Source organism: Artemia franciscana, unplaced genomic scaffold (genome assembly GCF_032884065.1).
Source record: "Artemia franciscana unplaced genomic scaffold, ASM3288406v1 PGA_scaffold_49, whole genome shotgun sequence".
NCBI classification, from domain to species: domain Eukaryota; kingdom Metazoa; phylum Arthropoda; class Branchiopoda; order Anostraca; family Artemiidae; genus Artemia; species Artemia franciscana.
Genome location: NW_027062689.1, coordinates 1,353,281 through 1,375,367, shown reverse-complemented (window position 1 = coordinate 1,375,367; position 22,087 = coordinate 1,353,281). Strand labels below are relative to the sequence as shown.

At 35.7% G+C, this 22,087-nt stretch overlaps 1 protein-coding gene and 1 long non-coding RNA gene across 3 annotated transcripts in view; one reads left to right on the top strand and one right to left on the bottom strand.

Annotated features, from left to right (window-relative positions):
• Positions 1-22,087, bottom strand: part of LOC136041915 (uncharacterized) — a 444,858-nt gene that overhangs the window by 128,008 nt on the left and 294,763 nt on the right. The gene's annotated exons all lie outside the window — the stretch shown is intronic.
• LOC136041896 (calpain-D-like) overlaps positions 1-22,087 on the top strand; it is a 43,060-nt gene that overhangs the window by 11,915 nt on the left and 9,058 nt on the right. Inside the window, exon 2 of one of the 2 annotated variants that reach the window (XM_065726689.1) lies at positions 12,206-16,211. The exons of the other annotated variant lie outside the window; for it this stretch is intronic. Coding sequence (XP_065582761.1) covers positions 12,212-14,077 — 1,866 coding nt within the window. The 5' untranslated portion in view covers positions 12,206-12,211 and the 3' untranslated portion in view covers positions 14,078-16,211. Of the gene's footprint in view, positions 1-12,205; positions 16,212-22,087 lie in introns of those variants that run through there. 2 annotated transcript variants of the gene reach the window in all.

The following is a 22,087-nucleotide window of genomic DNA, read 5'->3' as shown; positions in this document are numbered from 1 at the left end:
ATTTTTTCTTTTCTAATTTTATTTATTCAATTAAAATTAAACTTTTAGCCTCCTTCTAGCCTATAAACGCTAAATGCATATTAAATGCGTTCAATACCTTTTGGCAATTAAATGTTTTTCCTTGTACTGTAAAAATATTATATTCAGATGCCTACTGGTACAGAAGTTTTAACCTACTACGCCACTGCGCGTGTGGGTGGTCTAGCTGACAACAAGCTGAATGTGATCGATGAAATCAGGTTCCAATCCGGGTTTTTAGCCTGTTGATAAAATATGTTCTGACCATAACTGATATCAGCAATCTGCATGTCCATAGTATGTTTTGATTTAGTTCAGCTTTTGCCTCAACGTTTCACTACACTACAGTAGTGAGTACTACGGTAGTACTCACTACAGAAGCAAGAGTTTTAGTGGTAGTAGTAGTAATAGCTTGGAAGTTGCAGCAGTAGTAGCATTTAAATATTGCCTTTTTATCAATTAATCATCTCCCTTATCATTTTCTGGGAATTTAAAATGAGTATACTCAGTCATTCCTGATATGTGACCTTTTGACAACCCATATGCACATATTATTCATTGATTTAGTTCAGTACTTCCCTCAATAGTCTCTGAAAGGCTCATCTGAATGCCCTTCGTCTTTTTGGATAGTAAAGGTCAAAGATGCTGGCTTTTCTCAATAATGATGGACAAATTGCCATACTTACAACCCTTGCCCTGAGGACTGTTGTGGATGGGGTAACATCCACAAAGACATAATTATTGAACCTTTCAACAATGCTGAACAAAAATAGCTCTCTTTAAAATTTTGATTGGATGTGTTTAGGGAAATGATAGGTGTTGGGGGTTTTGTCCACTCTGGAGGCATTGTTATATGTTCTTTGGACTTTTTTAAACAACATGGCTATCTCACAGTTTTGATTAGATGCGTTTTGGAAAAATAGGCTGTTTGGGGAGGGGGAAGCTAGTTGCCCTCCTATAAGTTTTTATTCTTAAAAGGGAACTAGGAGTTTTAATTTCCAATCAAATAAGACTCCTCGAAAGTTTATACGACCACCCCTCCATGAAAACCTTGCATATTAAGAATAGGCAACTAGTATAACTCATAGGTCTTGTTCTGAGGGTTCTGGGGTGGGGGTGTCATCCCCAAAGACTTAATTACTGGACCTTGTAACTATGGTGATAAAAACGGCTATCTCAATATTTTGATTCAATATGTTTGGAAAAATAATGGGAATATAGGTAAGTACAGCTTCTATTTGGACTGGTCATGCAAAGTAGATGAGATTGGATCAAGGTTACAAATCATAAACACTCAATCCATGGTCTACTTCAATTGTTTTGGCCTGTTCTTTGATCGGGAAAAGAAAATAAATTCAGCAATAAAATTAATACTGGATTAAGAAGGACACTGAAACTGTCCTAAAAATCGAGCTCCAGCACCCTCTTTTCATAAAATGCAATGAAATTACGAGTATATACAGAAATGAGTGCGGTCCAATGTGTGTGTATCTGTCTGTCTGTCTGTGTGGATTGTGAAAAAAATCCATCAAAAAAATCCACCTCATCTCTCTAATTTTGGTAAAAGAAATCCAATTCATCTCTCTTTGACTTAGGTAAAAAAAAACCTGCTAACCTATCTCAGACTTTTGTAGACCCCCTATGAGCCCTGTAGTAGTACCTATGTCTCTGAAATTTTCCACTCTTGCGTCTCTGACTTTTCAACAAACATTCTAAATGTTGGAGTTGTTTGCGAAAGTATTTCATTAGGGGTCATACACAACTTTTAACAACCTTGACATACGTTCCATCACTGGTATTGTCGGGTTTACGGACTGTATCTGCTGGTAAACTATCATTGGCGCTATTAACATATTTTTACTACCCACATATTGCCACGGTGGCGTGAATACAGGTAGTCTTGGCTGAAAGAAACGTGGCATTGTCATCAAGAACTCTCAGAAATATCTCTTAATATGGTTTAAGTTTATCTCTAATAACAAGTTTCCCCCTGGAAATGGTTGCTAGGGTTCCCACCTTTCTTTGGTGCATGGTTCTTTTTCTTATATTTTATTCTATATCAGCTTTTTTCACATTTTTTTCGTTTGTTGAGTTTTAAGTGCTTTTTCTGCGATTTCATGATTTTATAACGTTTTTCTTATAAATAAAATTTATATCTATAACTTATTTGTAAAATTTATAAAATTCTCTAGATTTCATGTTCCAGGATAGAACTTCATTACGAAATCATTTACACAATTTAAGCATTTTGTAGCCTGTGCACATAGGTATGCTCGTTATAGATTGCCTCTAATATAAGTGCTAATTTCTGTGTTGTGAAGAGGAAAAGACTTTTGATCATATATGAATGTGCACCATATTATAACCAGAATGATACTCTTGCTTTTGTTTCATTTCTGATAGCTCATTCAAGTTCCAATAGAGTAAAAGACTATTAGTAAAAAATGTACTGAGAGCAACCCCTATTATTATCTGAAAATACCCTTCTAAAGCATTACTTTACAAGCAGGTGCACTGCAAGTGTAACCAACTTCTACTAATCGATTTTCTCCCTTGCATGCCAATTATTACTGTCATAAAAAAACACGCGAACTATTTAATTGTATTAGTAAGTGGGACACGGGATTCTCCTTGCATTGGAATAGATTATTACATAGAAAGTATTACCCGAATAATATTATTAGGAAGGCTTTCATAATGCACCTGTTTAGCGCTCCATTCCATTGGATGAAAATCTTTTGAATCCCAATGTGGAAAAAAAATCTTATACCGATACAGGTGCTCTATAGTATTGCGCAAGATCCGGGTACGCGTAATAACATCTTAAGGGGCTAGCAACTTCAGGCTTACCCCCTATCCAGCCCCTTAAAACCAGTGAGGGGACACTACTCATGAATACTGTGATAAAGGCTACAAAATATTGAAAAACCACGAAAATGTTACAGTAGTAAGGAGTATATATGCATCTCCAAACTATTGTAATAAACAGAATAATGCCGGGTCTGTAATGCAGGTTCTTGGCAATCACCGGTAAATTAGCTCATACTCTCCCATTACTCCTGAAATTTAATGCCCTCCTAGCACCTCGCTGTGGGAATTGATTTTACTTCCGGCAATGAAATTCCATCTTGAATTTAGTGTACGTGTTCTTGAATATCGCCACCGCCTTCCCGAGCTATTTCAAACTCTTGATAAAGACGGCAATGGTAAACTGGACGCAAATGAAATATTACAGGGATTGAACTTGAAGAGTGATCAAACTTTTTTGATGGTGATTGAGGTTTATGATACAAACGACGATGGTGTAATAAGTTTAGAGGAGCTTAAAAATATGTGCATTAATTTTTTTAGAGACAGAGAATCAATCTTATTTTTTGTTTTTTGATGATTTTTTAAACGGAAGGATAATAGTTAAAGACCTCGTTGAGAGTGTCAAACGGATCAGTTCATCAAAGAAGCTACCAAAACATTGGTTTGGTGCAGGAGTTTTGGAAGACCTTGGCCTTCTATCAGTACATATTTTAACTAACAAAGACTACGTTAGTTATGAGGATGTTGATAAAGTATTTTCCATTTTAGGGTATGAAAAAATTGATTTGTGTATCTAAAATCAAATGTCACAACTACGGTAGTATAGTTCATTGACTACAGCTTTATATAAGGAGGTGAGCGTGGTCCAGTAGTTTTATGTATTTAGAATGCCCTATATAAATAGGTCGTCGAATCGATCTTTTAGTTATTCGGTCTCTATGTGTTTCTTAAATTGCCCTCCTGAATAACCATGGGAAACCATTTATTGCGGAAATTAAAGTTTGCTCACTAAAAACAAAGTGTCTTGGGTATTCAAAGGCGTGAAGAGCAAAAACTTGTAGACTTTTATTTATCGAAAGCTGTTGCTCGTGTAGCCTTTCTCTTATGTTAAATTAAAAAAAAAGTTCTTCAACAATTCTTTAAGAATGACCCCCTGAATCATAAATGCCGTTTAATTTGAATAATTAGCTCTTTTGAAAGTACTAAAAAATCTTTAGCGTAAAGAGTGAGGTATTGAAAAGGGGGTGAATTCCCTCATGTACGTAATAATTTCTGTTCGTTTTAAGTCTTAATGTTGTTCTGTACTTTCAGTTGAAAAAAAACTTATTGTTTATTTAATTTCTGATCGGATTTTGAATAATGCTGGGAAATCCGGCGCCCCTTCACGGAAAATTTTCTTCCCTCTTGACAAATTTGTCTATGAAAAGATCCTCCCACGTAACCCCATCCTGACTCCCCCACCAGAAAAAATACTCCCTGAAAACGCCTGTATACTTCCCAATAACCAATACTATATGTACACATTGAGCAAAGCTCTTAATTTGCAGCCCTTCCCTCGGGGCTGTGGGGATTAAGTTATCCTCAAAGACGTAGTTATTAGAAATTTTGACTATGATGAACAAAATGGCTGTCTCAAAATTTTGATCCAGTGATTTTGGAGAAAAATGAGCATGGGAGGGGACCTAGTTGCCCTCCAATTTTTTTGGTTTCTTAAAAAACGACACTAGAACTTTTAATATCCATTCTAATGAGTCTTTTCCCGACATTCTAGGACCACTGGGCCGATACGAGCACCCCGGAAAAAAAAAATAAACACGAATCCGTGATCTTTCTTCTGGCAAAAAATACCAAACTCCACATTTTCGCAGATAGGAGCTTGAAACTTTTACAGTAGGATTCTCTGATATGCAGAACCTGATTTTGTGATTTTCATTACGATTCTATGACCTTTAGGTAGTGTTTCTTCCTTTTTTCAAAAATAAAGCAAATTTTCTCAAGCTCGTAACTTTTGATTGGTAAGACTAAACTTGATAAACCTTATATATTTGAAATCAGCATAAAAATCCAACGCTTTTGATGTATCTATATGTATAACTTAATGAATCTTATATATTTAAAATCAGCATAAAAATCTCATTGTTTTGATGTATCTATTGATATAAAAATTTTGTTTTTATAGTTTCGGTTACTATTGAGCCGTGTCCCTCCTTACTGACAGTTCGTTACCACCAACTGTTTGATACGCACGAGTTCTGTCGATGTAAAATTGTCCAGAAAACACGGGACAACCAAAACCTACCGCACACACACGCTTACTAAAGTTTTCAAAGATAGTCAAGAACATTAGCTATTATCTTTAAAAGGCGAATGATTGTAAATATTATCTTTAAAAGGCAAAATGATTGTAAAAGATAGGCGTAGAGTTAAGACGGAGGTGAAGCAAGGACTAACTTCTATCATAAACAGTTGACCCCAGTTCCTCTGGAACGGAAGTTCCAGGGGTTTGCTAATAAGCTACTCACATGAGAAACCTGGGAATTGTGATATACCTACGGGTGATTATAGCCAATAGCGACCCAGAAAAGATAGTCTCTGACAAATTAACGAGCAGAACCCATTAGAAACTCGACCCCCTAGAAAAGGATAGTTAGAGTTGGCCCTCCTAGATAAAATCAAGCTCCCAAAAGGAATTAATAGATAAATATATACACATTTCCTCGTTTAAAGAAAGTAGATAGATGTGTGTATTTTTTCTTGAAAATTGCCAACCTTAGATTTTCTGGCCCGAAAATAAAGTCGATCTTCGTAGGTCATGAGTTTTAGAAAATTCCTTTAGAGCCTTAATTTTGGAAACCTACTTTCACGTAAAAAGACATCATATTTTCATAGGAAGCACAATAGCACTGCCTTAGTAAAAAGCGACATGGGCACTGTATTATTAATTTTTCGCCTGGCGAAGTCACATCGAATAAAATGAGTCACAGAAACTTCGAAAGGGGCTCATTCGATTGAAATTGGAAGTTCTAGTGCCTTTTTAAGAGTCAAAAGTGATTGGGGGCAGCGAGCCCCACACCTCCATCATTTCTCCAAACGTATCAAATTATGAGATAGCCATGTTTGTCAGCATAGTCGAAAGTTCCAGTCATTATGTCTTTAGGGGTAACACCCCCCCCCCTGCACGAAACCCTCAGAACAAGGGATATTAGTTATAGTAGTTGTCTATTATTAACATATGAGGTTTTAATGGAAGGGATGGTCGTATAGACTGTTTAAAAGGCTTATTTGGTTGAAATTCTATGTAATTTCTGTAAAATTTTTATGAAATTTCGAAGAAATTTCTGGTTCCCTTTTAATAGGGATTTCTAATTCAACATTAATAGGAAGGAAACTAGCCTCTCCCCCCCCCCAGTGCTTTCTTTTACTAAAACGCATCTGATCAAAACTGTGAGCCGTTTTATTTAAAATAGTCCAAAGAAAATATAACAATGCCTCCAGGGTGGATACAACCCCCCACGCTTGTTATTTCCCAAAACCCGTCTAGTCAAAATTTTAAGAAAGGTATTTTTTGTTCAGCATCGTTTAAAGGTCCGATAACTATATATTTATGGACGTCAATTCCCTTGCCCCCTAGCCTCAGGGCAAGGGCTGTAAGCTGGGCAGTTCGTCCATTATTTACACAAAGAATATGTTGTTGAGAAACGTTGGCACGTTTGACGTGCTAACGTACCAAAGACGAAGGGTATTCTGATTAGCCTTTAAGAGACTGTTGAGTGGAGTGTTGAACTGAATCAATGCATGTTATGTGCATATGGGCTGTCAAAAGAGCGTAACTCAGGAATGACTGAGTATATTCATTTGGAATTCCCAGGAAATGATAAGGGAGATAATTAATTGATCAAAAAGGCAATATTTACGCGCTATTACTATTGCAACTACCACTACTACTAATGATGCTGCCTCTGTAGTGAGTACTACCAAGGTTGATGATATTGAAATTAACATCTGAAGAAACGTTTTGGTGAAAGTTAAACTAAATCAAAATATACCATGTGCATACAGATTACTAAAATAGGCGTATCAGCAGTATTTTTGGAACGACCTACCGTACCGAGATGAAACTTCTGGGGCATCATGAGGGGGATGTTCAACTGACCAAAAGGCGACATATACCTGCTACTGCTGTTACTTCTAAAACTAATGCGCCATTGTTAGCCCTATTATTACACTACTACTATTATACTAGTACTGTTAAGTCTACGCATATGAAGGTGAAGACGTATCTCAAGAACGGATTCGGGTATTAAGTTGGAACTCTAAGAGAATGCTTAAAGGGGAAGATAAATTGGTTAAAAGGTAATATGTGCATGCTACTACTAACACACCTACCACTGCTACTTTTATTGCTACTGCTACTACTGCTACTACTGCTGAACTAATCATATTATCCTCTTAATACTCTTAATTTGATTGGAAATAGAAAGTTCTCGTGCATTTTTTTAGAGTCAAATTTGAAAAAAGTTCGGTTAGTACAACTACTGCTTTTGTAGCGCGCACTTCCAAGGCTAAGGATATTGAAGTAACAAATTTGTGGAAATGTTGAGGGGAAAGTTGAAGTAAATCCAAACATAATATGTGCACACAGATTGCTGATAAAGGCGTATCAGCAGTATTTTTGGAACGGCATACCGTACCGAGATGAAACTTCTGGAGCATCATGAGGAGGATGTTCAACTGACCAAAAGGCAACATTTACCTACTACTACTGTTACTTCTAAAACTAATACACCACTATTAGCCCTATTACTACCACTACTACTATGATACTAGTACTATTAGGTCTACGCATATGAAGGTGATAATTTGAAGGTGAAGACGTATCTCAGGAATGGATTTGGGCATTAAGTTGAAACTCTCAGAGAATGCTTGAAGGGTAAGATCAATTGGCCAAAAGTAATACGTGCGAGCTACTAACACCATTACCACTGCTACTTTTACTGTTGCTGCTACTACTGCTACAGCTACTTTGACGGCTAAGGATATTGAAGTAACAAATTTGTGGAAATGTTGAGAGGAAAGTTGAACTAAATCAGAACACACTATATGCATACAGATTGCCGTATCCAAAAATATATACAAATACATTTTCATTGTTTTCACTTTTTTTTAACTTAGTAAATCAAAAGTTATTAAGAACTTAAGGAATAGATATCAATATATATATATATATATATATATATATATATATATATATATATATATATATATATATATATATATATATATATATATATATATATATATATATATATATATATATATATATGTATATATATATATATATATATATATATATATATATATATATATATATATATATATATATATATAAAAATAAGTTGTCTGTGTGTGTGTGGGTCTGTCTGTCGGGTGACGTCATGTTTGTGTGTTGACTGACGTCATGTTTTCAACTGACGAAATTACAGACCGGGACATCGGGACACAAATGACGACCGGGACACCGGCACATAGGGAATATAAATGACGACACTCAAGGAAATGTTCAAGGAAAAAAAAAATAAAAAAGGAAAAAAATGAAAAATAAAGGAGAAAAACAAAACTAAAAGACGACCGGGACACCGGGACACAAGGAATATAAATGACGCCCGAGACACTCAAAGAGAAATCACAGACTGGGACACCGGGACACACATGACGACCGGGACACAGGGAATATAAATGACGACCGGGACACAGGGACACAACTACAACGGGGACGCCGGGGGGCACAGGGGGATATATAAATGACGACGGGGACACAGGGAATGTTCGATTAGCAATCACCATCAACAAAGCTCAAGGGCAATCATTAGAATCATGAGGTATAACTAAAAAAACTAAAAAAAAGGTAAAAAACTAAAAACTAAAAAAAGACCAATTCAAAAACGAATTTATATACAGACCGGGACACCGGGACACAAATGACGACCGGGACACCGGGACACAAGGAATATAAATGACGCCCGGGACACTCAAAGAGAAATCACAGACTGGGACACCGGGACACAAATGACGACCGGGACGCAGGGAATATAAATGACGACCGGGACACAACTACAACGGGGACGCCGGGGGGCACAGGGGGATATATAAATGACGACGGCGACACAGGGAATGTCGCAAGTTTTTCGTAGTTAAAAACATATATATATATATATATATATATATATCTATCTATATTCACCGGTGGGACATAGGGACACAACTACAATGGCGCGTAACTAATATGGCGCGTAACGACTTACGCGCGCGGGGGGGCTTGGGGGGCGCGAATCGCCCCCACCAACTAGGTATTGGGGTGGCGCGAAGCGCCACCCCAACAGCTAGTATATATATATATATATATATATATATATATATATATATATATAAACTGATAATCCACATTAGTTTTTTCAGTTAGCTGTAAATTATTTTCTCGTCATCAGAAGACTTGGGGGTTGTCAGCCCCACTCATGTTAATTCCTTCTCGTTTTGAGTTTGACTCGGTTATTAATTGGAATTTCTGTTAGTTTTTGGTTTTTATTTATTTATTGACTTTCATTTGTGGTAGTTTTACGCTTGGAAGATTATTTGACTTTATTTCTGCTCATTTTTGGTTTAATCAAGGTCTTGACCTTTTTTGAAAACTTGTTTGTGGAAAGTTTTTAAGCTTTCATTAGGGGTTTCTTGTGGATGCCAGTGTTCTGGTTTGATATGCATTATCTGCATATGGTGATATGCATGTGGTTTGATGCATTATCTGGTTTTATATGCAATTACCTTCGTAGATTTTTAGTTTTGAGTAGTCGGAAATAAGGAAACATTTCGAACATTTATTTTAAATTATGTTGATTTAAAGAAGCTTTCAACGTTAAACTCACATTTGGTAACATTTTTCTTCTAGAATTTAGCTTCAGTTAGCTGATTATCATTGTTAGGTGCTATAGTGCAATTTTATATAACATTCGATAAATGTCCTTTTTTGCAATGGAATGTAAAAAATTGCATGGATCTTAAATAAGTTTTTAAATTTACATAGTTAACTTCATTTTTTAGAATTTACATTCAGTTATGCGATTATCGTCATTACATATTATCTATTTTTTATGGCACTTGGTATTAACCAAGTGACATATAGCAATCGCAAATTCTGTCGGTCTGTCAGTCTGTCTGTCCTGGTTTTGCTACTTTAGGCACTTCCAGGTAAGCTAGAACGATGAAATTTGGCAGGTGCATCAGGGACCGGACCAGATTAAATTAGAAATAGTCGTTTTCCCGATTTGACCATCGGGGGGGGGGGGTTAATTCGGAAAAATAGAAAAAATGAAGTATTTTTAACTTACGAACGGTTGATCAGATCGTACTGAAATTTTGATGTTCGGAAGGATATCGTGTCTCAGAGCTGCTATTTTAAATCCCGATCGGATCTGGTGACATTGGGGGGGGGGAGTTGGGAGGGGGGAACTTAAAATCTTGGAAAACACTTAGAGTGGATGGATCGGGATGAAACTTGGTGAGAAAAATAAGCACAGGTCCTAGATACATGATTAACATAACCGGAACGGATCCGCCCTTTCGGGGGTAGCTGGGGAGGAGGGGGGTTAATTCTGAAAAATTAGAAAAAATGAGGTATTTTTAACTTAAAAACGGGTGATCGGATCTCAATGAAATTTGATATTTAGAAGGATATCGTGTCTCAAAGCTCTTATTTTAAATCCCGACCGGATCTGGTGACATTGGGGGGAGTTTGGGGTGGGGGAACCTAAAATCATGGAAAAAGCTTAGTTTGGGGGGATCGGGATAAAACTTGATGGGAAAAATAAGCAGAAGTCTTAGATACGTGATTTACATAATTGGAACGGACCTGCTCTATTGGGGGAAGGGGGTTAATTCTGAAAAATTAGAAAAAATGACGTATTTTCAACTTACGAAGGAGGGATAGGATCTTCATGAAACTTCACATTTGGAAGAACCTCGTAACACAGATCTCTTATTTTAAATCTCAACCGGATCCAGTGTCATTGAGGGGGCAGTTGGGGGGGGGGGGCAGAAATCTTAGAAAATACTTAAAGCGGAGAGATCAGGATGAGACTGGATGGGAAGAATAAAAACCTGTCTAAGATACGTGACTGACTTAACCGGACCGGATCTTCTCTCTTTGGTGGAGTTGGGGGGGGGGAGGGGTAATTTGGAAAAATGAAGTATTTGTAACATACGAAAGGGTGATCAGATCTTAATGAAATTTGATATCTAGAAGGATGTTGTGCTTTAAAGCTCTAATTTTAAATTCCGACCAGATCCTGTGACATCGGGGAAATACCTCACTGGAGGGGGAAACCGGATTTCTTGGAAAACGTGAAAATTGGGGTATTTTTATCTTACGATTAGGTGATCGGATCTTAATGAAATTTGATATTTAGAAGGAATTCATGTCTCAGAGCTCTCATTTCAAATCCCTACCAGATCTTTTGACATTGGGGGGAATCGGAGGGGGAAATCTTGGAAAACACTTGGAGTGGAGGAATCGGGATGAAGCTTGGTGGATAGAATAAGCAAATGTCCTTGATACGTGATTAACGTAACCGTACCGGATTCGCTCTCTTTGGGGGAGTTGGTGGAGAGGTTCAATGATTTGGCGAGTTTGGTGCTTCTGGACGTGCTAGGACGATGAAAATTGGTAGGCGTGTCAGGGAGCTGCACAAATTGACTTGATAAAGTCGTTTTCCCAGATATGACCATCTGGGGGGTTAAAGGGAGAGGAAAAATTAGAAAAAATTAGGTATTTATAACTTACGAGTGGGTGATCGGATCTTAATGAATTTTGATATTTAGAAGGGTATCGTGACTCAGAGCTCTTATTTTAAATCCTGACCGGCATGAAGCCTCTGATTTTCCTTTTTAAATCAATCTATTGATTCTTAGAATTTTGTTAGTGCTCATACCATATGAGCTCTTGTATGTCTCTTGACACACAAGAATTAATACAATATGTTCATTGTTTTCATGATTAATCTATTCAGTGTTGTGCAGGACTATTGAATTTGTACGAATCACTAAACTATAGTATCGTAAATCAACATAGAAATGTGTTTTCAATTGTAAAAACTAAAGTACTTCTGGGTGAAGATGATGAAACGAAAAGGTTTAATTTCTGATTTCCTTGCGCGATAGCCTTATTTCTTAATTATTTGTTCTTTTATTTTCTTTTTTTACGGATTTCCCTACTTTCTCATAAAAATTTGGAAGTTGTTTTTTTGGTTTGTTTACTGGTTGTTTTTATTGTCAATGCCTTGTTTTTACTCAGCTGATTTTATTTATAGTTGCTCTTTTTATTTAGATTCTTATGATGACTATTGAATGTTCAGCATGTACATTCCAAAATGAAGACACATATTTGTATTGCGAAATTTGTTTGACAAAGCTTGATATGAAAAACCAAGGGCTTTATTACCCAGCTGATGAAGCTTTGAACAAGTACAAAACAATCCTGGAGGAATGTAAAAAGCAAAAAAAGAAGTTTACCGATGAAAGTTTCCCAACAAAGTTTGCTATTTACGGCAGTTGGTGTGCCGAAAATGGAATAGACTCAGTCAACTCTTATGGCATAAAAAGATGGTTTCGCCCTAGTGATTATCCACAAGGAGGATGGTCAGTGTTTGATAGCCCAAAATCGTCAGATATAATTCAAGGGTCCTTGGGAGATTGTTGGCTTATTAGTGGACTAGCGGTTATTGCTGAAAGAGAAGAATTACTAAGAGCTATGATCATCCCAAACACTGCCTCTGAGTACGGTTTATATGTAATATTTCTTTGTATTGAAGGTCTTCGAGTCGGAGTTGTTATTGATGATTATTTGCCACAGACCAAAAGTTTTGACTTCGCCTTTTCATATGCCAAGAGAAGACAGCTTTGGGTTTCCTTAATTGAAAAAGGAGTAGCCAAAGCGTTTGGAAGATACTCTGCACTTATAGCTGGACATTGTTTTGAGGGGCTTTCTATTTTGACGGGTGCACTGTGTGAGACTTATGTTATTAATTCTTTTGATGGAATTATCGATAAAGACACTCTGTGGGCCAAGTTGATAAGCGGCCATATCCAGAATTTCTTAATGGGAGCATCTTGTGGAACTGGAAATGCAACTTTAGAACCATCTTCATTCAAACTCTCTGGCCTGGATAAGAATCACGCTTATTCGGTACTCGATGTTCGAGAAATAGAAAATAAAAAGTTGATAAAGTTCAAAAATCCTTGGGGCCGTTCTAAGTGGAATGGTAATTGGTCACCAGAATCATCCCTCTGGACTGAAAAGGTGAAACAGAAACTGAAGTATAAGGAGGAAAAGGGCGTTTTTTGGATGGAATTTCAAGATATTCTGAAATTCTTTGATGCGATCGATGTTTGTCGCTATTGCCCAGCCTGGCATGAAGAAAGATTTAAGGCAGATTTTGGAAGATGTTCTCAGAATATGTGTAATACGATTTTGACATTAAATGTTTTTGAAGTGACGCAGACAGAAGTGGTTTTATACCAGTCGGGGTTGAGAGGCGATTCTCAATCCAGCCGGCTTGATATTATGATCTGTATTTACAGAGCTGATGCATCTGGTACATTACGATCTCTTATAGAAAGCTCACCAAGAGTTTTGAGAAGTAGTGTCGGCTGTTATTGTGTTCTTGAACCAGGGCAATATTATATAATTGGATTTTCATTTAACCACTGGGATTCTGATAATCGCCCCTGCATAATATCAGTGCGTAGCTCAAAAAAAAGTTTTTGTGAGAAGCTGATAAATCATCCACAGTTTATTCTTGCTGACGCTTTAATCCAGTTTGCTTTAAAAAAAGGGTCTAAAAACAAAAGTCGAGACTTGTTCAATATCTATTATGTAAAATCGGAATTTGCTGGCCTTTTGATTGTTGCTGAAAACATGAACTCAAGCTATTGGTTTCAGGTCAAATCAGACTGTTCAGATAGTACGAACCTGGTTTGCACCAGAAACTCTTTAATCACCTGTGACTCTGTACCTCCGCTGCATCGTCAAGTATTAAACCTCCTTTCGCACCTGGAAGACACAGAAGGTTTTTGCGTGGCAAATAACCTTCTTCACAGAGTGTGTAAGGTTGCTTCATTGAAAGACTGGGGTCCAGGTGAGCACAACCCGTTGCTAAGTGCATCAGAAAAAATGCTTCATATTCCCAGGCCGCTATAATAGAAGCCCATACTATATTTGTGTATTTTTAACTTTTTCGGTATAGACGGCACAAATTTTACAAGTTACCTTGTTTTTTTTTTTTTTTTTTTTTTTTTTTTTTTTTTTTTTTTTTTTTTTTTTTTTTTTTTTACTATCACAAAACATTGAGACGATAAGTAACAAACAAAAGAATCTAGGACCACAATAAAGAGGAGAGTTAGTATCTTTTTTTTCTAATATTTTTTTATTATAATATGGTAATATCTTTTTTTTCCTTTTTTTTTGTCGCCCCAGATATTTTTATGCTAAAGGGGGTAGCTCCAAGTTATTTTTCAATATTAATGCAAAAATTAAATAAAAGACAAATTTATTTTAAGGCAGCAAAACGGGAGAACTAACAACGAGTACTCACTTACTTTATTAAATGGTCTAAATCTGGCAACAATAGCCATAACAACTAATGAATGCTTTATAACATGTTTGATCCCTATTTGGACACATCTGCTCCAATAAAAAAGGATAATATATGCAAATTTTTTCTATTCCTGTAATCCATCTAGATGTATGGTTTATGTCTACTCGTCTTTTTGTGGAGAGTTCTCCTCCCATATTTTTCTGAAATCAGGACTCAGTACTTGAGCTTTGTGTGGTGCTGTTGGTCCATTTGGGGCGGTTTTCCTAAGGCATATGATCCTGTTAAAACACTTGTTGATTCCTTTTGACCAAGTTTTGAGAGATATAAAACGTGTTATTGGAACTTAATAAAAGACTAGCGGCGTATTGGGCATTTATACTATTCCTGGCGCTGGGTATACATTTTTGTGAAACAAAAGAACGGTGCGACTCTATTTGGAATGCTCTTAGAAAATTCAGTTTTCTCATTTGTTTGTAAAATCAATCAAATAACCTCTCCTGTTTTGTTGCTTGTTCATGCTTTCACTATCTTTTAATTGACGCATTTCTATTTTACGGTTTGTTTTAGCATTTCTAGTCTTGGATTTCCTTTTAAATGCTTGTGATGAACTTATCTAGTAAAGCAATTAATTCAAAAGAAATGCAATGCTTCTCCTAATAGTGAACTGTAATAACTAACCAACAATAAAACGGACTTCGTATAGCTTGCGATACGGAGCTTCGTTGTAATTGAGATTCTTCTACTAGTCTTGATCCAAATGCGAAGCCCTTTTGAGTAGAATGCTCATTCAAAACGCATATGTTGATCAATTTTAAAGCATGTAATTTCGGTAGAATCACAGTAATATGGGCTCTTTGATTTTGGTGTCACTTTCGACAATTTTGTCCTTTATCTAGCTAGTGTTTTTGTTTGTAGTTCAGATTTAATTCTTGTTGTTGCCTTTACTGAAAAGTTGAGGTATATTTGGAACAAGATTTTAAATTGTCCCATTCCAATAAAGTCTTCCGATATGTAACTTTCAATCCAAAATGTTCGTTTGTTTTTCAAAATGGATTATGTATCTTGATCCGGTTTGTAAAAATAGTTTTAAAAATAATCTTTGGATCCTAAAATTACTTTTTCTTACCAAGAAGGCCGAAATCCATCTCTCTTATTCAACATCCTATATAAATAACTTTAAAATTGACAAAAAAAAACATATAATTTATGTTTCTTAACTCTCCTCTAAACTTACTTCTCGTACCCTAATACTCTTTGAAATATCGTAGGGAAACCTAAATGGTTTAGAAGTAAGGTAATGTCTTACGCCGGCCTGATTGTTGGACTTAATAAAAAGGTGCTTAAACTAATCTGTAAGCATAGATCAACGGTGCCAATTGGACGAGCAATTGCCATCCCCCTGATTTTGCAGATTTAGAAATTTCACTGAACAATCGATGTTTGAACATCCATAGCTCTGGATGAGCTGAAAACCTCCTGATTAAGCTTTGAAGTATGTTGTGTTTTTTTTTCGTTCAGATCGTGTATGTTATGTTTACATATTTTTATACTTGATTTTTCTAAGCGGTAAATATTTGTAAGTGGAAATGTTTGGTTTTTCTGTGATGATTATGTTGTACTTGTAATTATTTCACCAGAAAAGGGTTTTTTAAGTTGATAAAAAGTTTCATCAATTGGTTAGTAGAAATGAATTGTCGTAATCGTCCTTATAAATAAAAAGAAGAGTGATGAATCTAAGATTTTTGTCTTCTTTTTTGGTATAATGTTGAAGTTGGCAGGCTTTAATTAAAGAATACGTAATTGAAGCACCTCCCCATCCCGGGTCAAAAATGCACCCATCCGGTGATTGTGCCGGACTCTGGTACATTTTTAAATATTGTTCTTTTTGTTCCTTGTATCATTCTGCATTTGTTATTGGTTTTGATTTTTACAAGCTATATATATATATATATATATATATATATATATATATATATATATATATATATATATATATATATATATATATATATATATATATATATATATATACATATATATATATTTATATATATATATATATATATATATATATATATATATATATATATATATATATATATATATATACATATATATATATATATATATGTATATATATATATATATATATATATATATATATATATATATATATATATATATATATATATATATATATATGTAGATATAGATTTCCCACGTAGTTTTTCCTACGTTCATTAACACTAAGCCTTGTGAATCAGAACTAAATTTTGTAGAAGGTGTGAAATTGTGGCTTCGATCGAGTTCAAGTATAACTGAATTTTAGTGTTCAGTATTTCTTTTTTCAATTCTTGGACTAAATGGAGAAAAGAATATATTATTAACTTTCAAGAAAAATGTGCAACAGGGATGTGACATTTGGCTAACAGGTGGTATAGAGGCTTTAGGGTTGTTAAAAATACAATAAAAAGAAACCAAGCAATTTAACATAGTTAAAATATAAAGGGTTCTTTAAAAGCCTTATTAAAGATAAAAACTGTTTGGCATGAAAATTAAAAATTTATTCAACATGGTGAAAAAAGGATCTCTTGGCATAGTGTGATGGTATCTGGTCAGACAGATCTACGAGGAAGGAATTTAGAACTGTTCAAAACAGTCAGTAGCTCGCGTTAGAAATTAATACTTGGCTATGGGACCTTGGGAAAAAGGTTAACATTCTACCAAATTCATATAAAAGCTAAGATATGATCTAAGATAAGATCTTATGTAGTTTTTCTAATTCCGTGCGGGTGGATAAGGTCTGTATGGATGAGAAAAGAGTAATGCTTAAGCTGTGCATAACCACTTTAACTCAAACAATGAAAGGGATAGGATATAAGATGGCAGGTAATTCCAAATATGAATCACTTCATTCCTTATGCTATCAGTCACAGCAAAAATCTTCACACCAAAAGCAGCTTGATTGAAACAAAATTCTGCAAGGCATATAATATTGGATGGGATTTTTTCGTCCATTGACTTGGAAGGACCCAGAATACCATTGAAATGGGACGCATTATGTTTTAGATAGTTATGGAAAGCATGTCGACGAGTATGTTGTGCACCATTTTTACGAAATATTAAGGGGAAAGGCAAAGGACCTTCATTGACATTATGTCAAACCATTGTGACATTTTATTATATGTTCTTCCTTACGTTTTGATTGACCTCTGCTGAAAGGACCATAAGTTTCAGCAAAGTTGTATTGTTAGCTAATTACTTTCAATGCACGAATTAATTTTTTTTTAATTTGATTGCAATTAATTGCTATTACTTGTTAGAATATTCGATCTGTAAAAGAACGAAATGTATTTTATTGAGCTGTGAAGCGAATAAATAATTGCAATAGGCATCACTAAGTACCTTTGATTGAACGCCAAAAGTTACAGAAATCAGTTGCACCAAGCTTAATGAACGGGGGGTTTCTATTGAGTTACTTTCTTCTAACATAAGGACACATGTGAACAGAAAATGTCAAGAAAGTCTGAGAGAGTTCTCCAGGGATCTTTGGGTTGATTAGTATAAAACGAAGCACTCGACTGATAAAATCCTACCCTTTCGCCCAGTGGCGTAAATAGCAAAGGTGCCCCCCTGGGAAATTCTAAAGGGGGACATCAATTTTCCTGATTCGAATGAATAACAATCCCCTCCCCCTTCTCATGTTTAAAATGGATTTTTGTTGAAAATTATGGAAATAAAACATAAAAGAATGATTGAATTACTTCCATTATGCTCTGGGGTGAAAATAAATTAATACTCTGAACTCCATATTTGTGACTTGTTGTGTGTGGGACTGCGGTTTTGGAGGCTTTCTGAAAAAAGGACTTAAATATTTAATTTTGAATTGAGAGAGCGCCTTTCTAAGTTTCTACAATCCTCTATTTCATAAAATGTTGCCGAAGGACAAATACAAGAAAAATGGATTGTTCTTTACAAAAATCCCTCTTTGGGGGTGCTTTGAAAGGGTCCTAGATGTGGTTATTCCCTTTCAAATGAGCTCCCAACATTTTGCGACCAGTGGTTCGGTACAATCCACCCTTGGAAACCAGCAAAATAAGATACACATCTAGTGCTTTCCATGAAAAAAAGTGGATTTCCTGGTTGTTCAAGTTGGGGGAGTGTAAGCTTACTATTAAGATGAACTAAAATAAAAGTTAACACTCTACCAATAAGGCAAACTCACTGACTTCATATAAATAATAGTGAAATGTGAATTTTAAAACTTGTGAATATACAAAGAATGACAAATTTTACTTACTGCCTCATCAAGGCCGCCTTTTTTATTAAACATTATCTTTGAACGCTGGAATAGAACTGTCAAAATTCTGCCTGATCATTTTTCCTCTTTATGATTATCTTTTTCTTGGGATAGAATAACTTCTGCAACTTGATACAGATTTTTGCCTTTATTTACTAAACACTGCGATAGATTTGCACAGACAATGGCGTGTCAGGTGTCGTCCTTTCAGTGGCTAAATTGACTCTTTAGCGCCTACACATGGAAACTTCGGTCGCAATAGAACATTCAGGACAGCAAAAATATGGCTCCATAGGAGAAATAAAAAAAAGTTGTTTTTAGTGGCTTAGGTAAGGAAGAAGGGAGTGGGTAAGCGTTATTTCACAAGCGTCGACATACTCAAAACTTCTCTAATTAAGTTCAATAAAAGTGCAGTAAAAGAAATTGTTAAGTCAGTTTGCCGTTTTCTGTGGCAGTTTTGCATACCCTCCAAAAGGGAGGTGTTTGTTTGCCCATCGGCTCCTCATAAAGGAATGTTAATGGAGATTTAATTTTCAACTTCCATTTTTTTAAAGCTTCTTTTCTTACAAAATGTTTTTTAGCTAAAAACTACTTAAAAGCTTATAAAAGTTTTGTTTTTCTTATAATCGTATGATTTAGCAATAACCAGTCATACGGATACACATCCATTGTATGTGTGTGCTGTAAGTACAGTTGCCCTTTAAAGAGTACTGAATAAAAAGAAAAATAAACACAGTTTTTTTTTCAAATGAAAATAAAAGTGGCATTAAAACAATACGAGAAGCAACTATCGTGTATTCGAGGAGGGCTGCTTCCTCCCTGATCAACCTCCGTTCTTTGTGTTAAAGTTTTACAAGTGCTTCTCTCTGGGCATTTCTTTTGATAACAAATAATAGTCATCTAGTAATTGCAAGGGTTCTATTAATCGGCCAGGGACGGGAGAGGTATTCTCCTCTCATATACAGTAAATTGTCTGTTCAAGTTTTTGGGCTATCCTGAATATTATGGAGGTTATCGACCCCTCAACCCCCACACTTTGCATTAAATTTTGAACTTTATAAAGCTAAGCTTCGAGAAAAAAGGCTATTCTGTCGTTTTAACAGCACGAGGGGAGTTTTTATACTTTCACCACTTATACTGTATACTTCATCTAATATTACTTTATATATATATTGGAGGGCAACCAGCCCCCTACCCTTTTTAGATGCCCTCTCTTCTTAACACTGATTGCCAATTTTAAAAAGGCATTTCAAACAGTCCGTGGTAACGAACTATAGTGAGTAGCGACCCGACTCAATAGCAACCGAACTCTTAAAAAATGGAATTTTGATACCAGTTGATACAGCAAAAGAATCTGATTTTTATGTTGATTTCAAATATACAAGTTTCATCAAGTCTAGTCTTACCCATCAAAAGTTACGAGCCTGAGAAAATTTGCCTTATTTTCGAAAGAAGGGGGTGATACTCGTAGAATCAGCGTATCAGGGAACCCTACTGTATAGGTGTCAAGCTCCTATCTGCAAGAATGTGGAATTTTGTATTTTTTGCCAGAAGAAAGTTGTTTGTTTTTTTTCCACGGGGTGGTCGTTTACGTGGTTACATGGGAGGATCTTTCCATGGAAGAATTTATCAATGGCCTTTGAGATTCAGGGGTCATTCTTAAAGAATTGGAATAAAATTCGAACTTTGGTGTAAAGAGCGAGGTATTGACGAGGGGGCGAACCCCCTCATACACGTAATAAAAATATACGAATATATAAGTTCGTTACGTAAGTTAATTCGTAAGCTAATTATATTTATTACTAATGAAAACGTTCGTAAATAAAATCAAAAGTTCTTGCGACCTTTTCAAGCAACCACAAAATTGGAGGGCAACTAGGCCCCCCTTCCCCGCACTCTTCTTTCTCAAAATCATCCGATCAAAACTTTGAGAAAGCCATTCAGCCAAAAAAATAAAATTAATATGCATATTTTGCTTTAATTATTCATGTACGGTGAGTCAAAACTAAAACCTGTATTAATTCAAAAACGTTCAGAAATTAAAAAGAAAAAACAGTTTTTTAACTGAAAGTAAGGAGCGACATTAAACCTTGATGCGACCAGAAATTATGCCGTATATGAAAGGGGCTGTCCCCTCCTCTACACCCCGCTCTTTACGCGAAAGTTTGACTTTCTCAACATTTTACTTTTTAAAACATTAAAAAAGCTATAGCGTAAAGAGCGGGGCGTTGAGGAGGAAGCGGCCCCTTTCACATACGGAATAGTTTTTGTTCGTTTCAAGTTTTAATGTCTCTCCTTACTTTCAGTTTTAAAAAAAACTTGTTTTTTATTTAATTTCAAAAGAATCAAAAGGTTCAATAACTCTACCTCTGGGAATGTCATGACTCCCCCCCCGATCCCCAGGGCAAGGATTGTGAACTGTGCAATTAGCCTATGAATTACATGCCTGTTGTGTTATAGGCAACCCAATAGCACTGCTTAAGTAAAGAGCGAAGTGGCTCTATGTATTATTGTTTTGTTTTGTTGTTATTGTTTTGCTTTTTTTTCACCAATGCACTTCGTACGCAAGCAGTTGTCGTAGAAATTATGGAGGGGGCTCGTTCGTATTGAAATTAAAAATTAGTGTTTTTTTAGCAGTAAAAATAGACTAAAGTGGAAGCGCCCCCATGACCCCTATTTCTAATCAAAAGTCTCATAGTAATCAAAAGTTGAAAAACACGTTTGAAAAAGAAACTTCCTAATGGAAAAAAAAGTTGACATCTGACACTGATTCACGAATGGTAAATATTATTTAGGTTAATCTTAAAAGTAAAAGTTTATTGCGAAAACAAATATATGGTGATTTCAAAAGAGAGCCTGGAACCCCTGAATAAAAGCCTGAATAAAATGTAAACCAGTGGAATCAGCATGGTCAAAAACTTTGTATAAGTACAGCCTTCCACTTAGACAAACAACGAAAATTACTTTTTTGCTTGGGTATCACTGATGTGTCTGCATCTTTTTCTTCTTTTTTTCTACCAGGGCTAGCAGGTTACCAGAACAACATAGAGAGATGTTTAATGCTTCATTCAACAGGAATCTAAAAGTTCTTGTGCCCTTTTTAAGTGACCAGAAAGATTGGAAGGCAGCTATTCCCTAGCCCTGTTCCCCCAAAGTCGTCTGATCAAAATTTTGAGACAGGCATTTTGTTGAGCATAGAGGAAAGGTCCAACAACTACCTTTTGGTGGGGACATGAACCACCACAGCTCCTAGGTAAAGGGCTGTAAGTTGTGAAATTTGTCCATATTGTTCTTCCATAGTGCTTATAACTTG